Below are 6,945 nucleotides of genomic sequence, written 5' to 3'. Positions count from 1 at the left end.
CCACCAAAAATTGTCAACATACATAGTTGGATATAGGCACCATAAAAAAGAGCCTCCCGAATGAAGCATTTTATGTACATTATCTGACATTTTAACGTACCCACTTAAAGTTGGGGACAAGAATGAAAACTAATTATTCCATTGTAGTTCAGAATATTTTATGGTGGAGGGTATGAAAAGTTTGGCTCGGCCGAACTTAACGCTTTTTTACTTGTTTTTTTTTTTTTGATTTTATTTCTCCCTCGGCTGGATTCGATCATGCGAACTTCTGATTTTTAGTCGAACACACAACACACTATGCTACGCGTACGAACATAAAGGTTTGTTTAATACCATACCACGGTGCGCCTTAACCAATTTTAAATGAAACATTTTCTTTAGTTCTATTTCGATATGACTTTCCGTTTCCAAACAAAAACCTGAAATCCTAAAATAAACCTAAAATGTGAACTTTGACCGCGATTATTTCAAACTCCCTCCAGCGATTGTTTCTTGTTTTTGGATTTTTCTCATCCATTGCTGTTGCAGAATCTGCAAAAACTTTCCAGGTGTAAGCGGTTTTCATCTAACGTTAGTTTAGGCGCACCGTACATGACGTTGTGCATTGTCCCAATTTCAACTTCAATACCTTAAAAATGGTAAACTGCTACAAAATTTTCTCAAATCCCATTTCTATAGGGCTTGCAGTTTCGGAGCAAAATCGTGAAAACACAACATAACCCCAAAAATTTGAATTTTGACCGCGATTTATTTGAAAATCTCTCCGGCTTTTTTTATTTTTTGATTTTTTATATCTATGAACATTGTGGTTTCAGAATCCGCAAAAACTTTCCAGGTGTAAGCACATTTCATTTAAAATTATTTAAGGCGCACCGTGATACATGTGTACCACCATATTGTCAACAAAAATACGCGTGCCGACGGTGATCGTTGCACACATACGCTCTGTGCCACCGTATTCATTACGTAGTAAGTAGTGAAATGTTACATTACTTTGTAACCTATTACATAATGACTAACGAATCCGAATTTTTGCTGGAAAGGTTTGGTATTCACAGAATGATGCCGGAGAGTGTCCTCTTTCGTCTAATATATACCTCCGTCCGTTTAACACTTTTTTTTAAATTTATTGAATATTATAATATATTGTGTTTTTTCAATACCATTTCTCATATTAATTACAGCTTTTTTAGACAACTCGAAATTTTTTATTTATATGAGTTTTAATATGAGTTTTATTAAGGCCCAAGAAGTATTTTGTTAATTGAAATTTTTTAATTTTTTTTTAGTTTTTTTTTTTTTATTGAAATTTGACCATTTTTAATAAAAAAAGGTTTCAATTTGACCTTTAATTCCTCTACAACCACTATACCGTATTTGTTTATTACTCAAAGCTGACTGTGTTATCTGTTGAACAAAAGAAGAATTATAAAAATATCTTTATCCGTTCAAATGTTACAGAATTTTGACCAGAAAAACACGGTTCTGAGCCATTGCGCGACGGACGCACTTGGCCAGATAGAGTCAAGTCGCCTGAAAAGGATTTGTTCTTGACCAGCCATCGACGATATATATATTTTTTTGTAACTGGGTGAGTGCATTGATTTTTAGTTGTACGGACAGAAAAACTTTCTTTGACTTTTCCCGATAACAGCTCTTAAGGCCTGCGTACATAAGCTGCTTTGCCTGATTGCCTTGCTTTGCTGCTTCAATAAAAAATAAAAGAACAAAGAAGGCCGACCCAATTTCCAACTGATGGCAACCCAGTTCAAAATTTCGTCTTTATTCTATTATTTTTATTACGTCAGAAATGAAGCAGGAAAGCAAGGCAATCAGGCAGAGCGGCTTATGTACGCAGGCCTTTAGATCATGTTGGACAAAAGTTTTTCAGCAAAAAAATTAATTGATTTTGAAACTGCTGAAGGTTTTCAAAAAGGGGTAGTTAAAAAATTCTACGGGAAAGCCCTTGTGAAGAATAAAACATTTAAACTTCATGTTAGAAACTAGAGCAGCGAGGAGAAACTATTTTCGTATTAAATAGAACAAATATTAAAATTTAAAAGAATTTTATATTATGTAAGAAAAACTTACTTCAAAGGGCAGACGTTTCCGTAATCCTCATTAACTAGGAAATTATTGTGGACAAAATCATTTTAAATATCCCTTAAGCGTATTTCTTAAAGAACACAACGACAAAGTGAAACAAATTGTCTTTAGACATAAACCAATCAATTGTTAAGGCATAACAAGAAATAACACTTAAGAATAAATTAAAAACGTAATCAACAGCAACAAAGAAAATACGCAAAGCCTATTTGAAAAAAAAATATTAAATGGAATAAATCATTCAAAGGTTTAAATACGCTTAACAGAGTTTCTTAGAGATATCCATGACTCTAAAGCTTAAAATGTAAATCACCATCGATGGATTCTGATGATAATCGAACAGGTCCATTGATTGTATTGTTGGTTTAAATATTCATCATGACAAAAAAAACATGAAGTATATTAAAAACAGGCAAAAGAAGAAGGAGACGATAAAAGAAAAGAACATGAAACTCAATTTTAAATGAAAATCTTCAAACTAAAAGAGAATACAAGAACAAGAAATTCTATTTCAACAAATTTAAGAATTTGCCTATAAAAACTGACTGATTTGTAAGGCAAAGGCACAGTCTAACACTTGACTTCAAAACAAACAGAAAATCATCCTAACAAAATGGTAAGACAAACACATAATAACGGGGATTTGAAATTGAAACCTAAACGAAATATTTTTTTTTGAAATTTACAGAAATTCCTTATTGTGGCTTTGGCTTTTGTGGCTTGTGCCTATGCTGATATTGCCGAATTGGGTTACAATTATAAACAACCAACTGCCCCAGCTCCTGCACCAGTACAACCTGAAAAGACTTATATCCCTCCTGCACCAGTAGCCCCAGCACCAGTTGCCCCTGGCACCACCTATGTTCCACCAGCCCCTGTTGCTCCTGTACCAGCTCCAGTTGCTCCCATTGTTGAACCCACCAACACTTACATTCCTCCTGCTCCCGTTGTTGAACCCACCAACACTTACATTCCTCCTGCTCCCGTTGCCCCCGTTGAAGAAATTGAACAAACCCCCGCTGATGGTTACCGTTACAAGACAGCCCGCCGTGTTGTCTACAGACACCGTGCTTAAGCGTCGAGCTAAGGCAGAAATTTCGTTTAGTTGATTCGTTAATGTTACTCGTTTTTAATAAAAACTACAAATAATTTAAATATTAATATTTATCATTTAAAAAAAGAAATATGATTTTATAGGTGTTTAAAGAAGTTATGGAAGTTCCGAGGATAAATCTTTTACATATAAATATTTCCAACGAACATATCGGAAAGGACTAAGGAGACTTCTCTCCCATCAATTAGTTCAACCCACCGACGTAGCCAGGGGGAGGACCTGAGAGCAGTTTTACTTGGGTGAAATACACAATAAATGTCACGTATATTACGAATAAAATCCAAAATCTTATATATGTATACTGGAAATCCACCACTTGGGCGAACTTTTTGCAACTTATCCATAGAAGTATGTAGAATAAAATTATGGTGTTATGATATAAACCACTAAGACCTGCACTAAAAACCTGGAAAAACTCAATTTTTTGTGAGAGGTGTATAAAGGAGTGTCTATAAGTATTGGGACATTTGTATGGTTTCCCCTAGAAAAAGTGTTAATATGATCGCAAGGATACATGACGACCAACGACTCGTTTCCACAGCGATCAACAAATCGGGAAGTGGCTTTAAACAAAAAAGTGTGGAAATGTTGCGGACTATAGTTTATCTTGGAACTTGATCTAAGTTTTGGAATCATTCCTTGCGATAGTTATCGTGCCAACCAGTCATTTTAGTTAGTCGGGATTTTTTAGATCTTCGCTGACGAGATAATGTCAAGAAGCATTGACTTGCCCACGAAAAAAAATATGCTCTAATAACACTTTTGGAGGAGATACTCGAAGGAGATGTCCAATGTCCAATGTATCGTGCCTTTTCAGTCGTTTACTCGGTCATGATCATAAAAGTTGGACTCAGTATCCTTTATAGTCGTATACGAAACAGACGTGGGGACCGATTTGGACACGCTAAAATCAATCGTTATCTTGTTCTAGTTTCCGGGTCATTGCAACATCAAAGGAAATGAAATGGAGGATGTCGCGTTGCTGATCGGAGTCAGTCTATATGGAAGTCGACAACTCAAACAACATTAATTTTCTCAATCCCGTGACGGCCTGTTCTATGCACCGGATTGACTCGGAGGAATCTTCGACCAAGGGCCGTCACCTCAACAATTATGTGTTTGTGTTCGTGTATTTTTTTCACCATGGGAGCGGCAATTTGTCCCGGAATGCCTGCTCCGAGCTCTTCTGGTCCGTGCCGGGATAGAAATGAACCCCAGGCCAGTATGGATCTGTTCCGTTTGCCAGATCCGCATCCACCACATGTCAACAATGGTGAGATGTAATGGATGTATGGAATGGGTGCATTTTCGTGGGTGCTCTGGCCTTAGTAGCACCCGGGATTACAGCGACAGGTATGTTGCTGCTTGCTGCGTCAGCACATCACCCAGTGCGTCTTCTACGTCTGACTCCTCGTCGTCCTCGGAATACGAGACGCCCCCGCAGTATCCCCAACAACAACAACAAATGCAGCATCTAACACCACATGTTTTTGTTCAACGGCCCGGAAATGCATCATTCCTGCAATTCAATTGCAACGGTCTCCGCAATAAGGTCAGTGAAATTGTGAACTTTATGAGTCGGAAAAACATCATGGTCGCCGCGATCCAGGGAACAAAGCTCACTGCCACCTGTAGCTTACGTTGTGATGGTTACAACGTTTGCCGAAGGACCCCACAGGAAGCGGGGGAGGATGACTTGCCTTCCTAATACACCAGTCTGTCCAGTACAGACCTATCTCGCTTGAGCTTGGCTCTAGTTACCCATACATGGAGTGTATGGGGGTAGCAGTAAAGTGTGGTACTGCCGAGGTAGAGCCGCTTAATGTGTACATACCGCCGATGAATAGCTGTGCCCGGCGTTATATGCACAATATTAGTTTGCTTTTAGAGGGCGATAACCGTCTGGTGCTAGGGGACTTCAATGCTCATCATGAACTTTGGCACTCCGTCCTAGGTAATGACCAGAGGGGTAAAGCGCTGGCAGAGCAAATCGATAGCTCCACGTTTTGCGCGGTGATTGAAGACGCTCCTACGAGGATTAGAGGAAACGGCAGCACTTGGGGTGCTGATAAAGAAACCTTGTTGACCACCTACAATGCAATAGGCCGGTCTGTGGTAAGCCATGCAGCGCCAGCGTGGTCTGCAAAGATTAGCGCATCGCAGTGGAAGAAGATTCAAACCTGCAGGCAGGCTTGAATCGCATTCACACCAACATGGTTGCGCAAGCAGTACGAACCTACCCAAATCCATCGCAGCAGAAGAACGCCAGCTGCCAAGGCAAACACGAGTGGTTTTAGCTCAGTTAAGATCCGGACGATGCAGCCGCCTCAATTCGTATTGAGCCAGAATTAACGCCACGATACCCAACATATGCCCAGCATATAGCGGACTACTGCTGGTTATGCGAAGATGAAGAATAAATAGGGACAATCGAGCACTTATTATGTCTCTGTCGAATGTTCATGCTACGATTCATGGGTGAACACACGATCCTATCGCTGTTTTTTTGTGTTTTCTTGTCAAGGGTCTGAAGAGAGAATGAACTACCCAGTCATAAAACATGACTCAAACTCTCTCGCCCTCTCTCTTCATCACAAATGAAATCTTTTATGATCTTGATTAAAATCTCTGTCTTTTACAGTGTTTGGAGCATGAGGTAGTTGAGGAATGTAGTGAAATCGTTTCAGAACTTTTCGGTGCAGTCTTGGCCTTTTTGTACCCTCCACCGTAGTATGGAGGGTATATTAAATTTGTTTTCCGTTTGTAACTCATTGAATTAATCATTTTCAACACTATAAAGAATACATATTCTTGGTCAGGATAAAATTCTAAGTCGACATACCCATGTCCGTCTAGCGTCCACAATAATTGAGCTACAACGCTATATTTTTGCACACGAGTGTATTTTTTTGCCATAGGAAGGTCAAGTTCGAATATGGGCTATATCGGTCCACGTTTTGGTATATCCCAAATATAACCGTACCACCTAATTTTTGGTATATTGAGGATTTTAGCTACAAATTTTAACCGAACTATCTATAATTTGACATTTGAGGTTCTCAGTGGTCGCGAAACATCTCCACCAAAAATCGTCAACATAGGTGCAAGTTTTGGTAATGGTACCTCCCCATTTTCGGTATTTTGAGCATTAAAGCTACATTTTTTAACCGAACAACCTATAACTGTCCTTTGAGGTTCCGAGTAGTCGTAAAATATCCCTAAAAAAAGTTTTCAACATAGGTTCATGTTTCGGTACAGCCCTCATATAACGGTACCCCCAATTTTCGGTATTTTGAGGATTTTAGCAACATTTTTACTGAACTACCTGTTTTTTTTTTTTTTTTTTTTGTTATTTGACACATAAGATTCCTACTGGTCACAAAACTTTTCCACTAGCATAGTTCCATGTTTTGGTACAGCCCCTATGTAACCCTACTTCCCGATTTTCGGTATTTTAAGGAATTAAGCTACACTCTTTGTCCGAACTACCTACATTATAGATTCACAGTGATCACAAAACATCTCAACTAAATATTGTCAACATAGGTCCATGTTTTTTTTTATATAGCACCCATATAATTGTACCTCCCATTTTAGGCATTTTCAGGATTCTAGCTACACATTTTCACCGAACTCTTGGATAAAGTATTCCGACTGGAAGCAGAAACATGGATTATTGTAGTGGTCATAGCTTCCTCCTCGTCCATCAGTGATAAATTTGTTCG

At 38.6% G+C, this 6,945-nt stretch overlaps 1 protein-coding gene across 1 annotated transcript; it reads left to right on the top strand.

The window, feature by feature from the left end:
- The first annotated feature begins 2,621 nt into the window (after window positions 1-2,621).
- Window positions 2,622-3,181, top strand: LOC141386814 (uncharacterized). Its single transcript, XM_073955723.1, has 2 exons — window positions 2,622-2,722; window positions 2,795-3,181. Exons 1-2 carry the CDS (start codon window positions 2,720-2,722, stop codon window positions 3,179-3,181), a joined length of 390 nt encoding a protein of 129 aa, XP_073811824.1. The 5' UTR covers window positions 2,622-2,719.
- The last annotated feature ends 3,764 nt before the right edge of the window (window positions 3,182-6,945 follow it).

The sequence above is a fragment of the Musca autumnalis genome, unplaced genomic scaffold (genome assembly GCF_047663935.1).
Source record: "Musca autumnalis isolate F117 unplaced genomic scaffold, ASM4766393v1 scaffold_5, whole genome shotgun sequence".
NCBI lineage: Eukaryota > Metazoa > Arthropoda > Insecta > Diptera > Muscidae > Musca > Musca autumnalis.
Note: the sequence above shows the minus strand (reverse complement) of the source record. Positions and strands in the feature narration are given on the sequence as shown.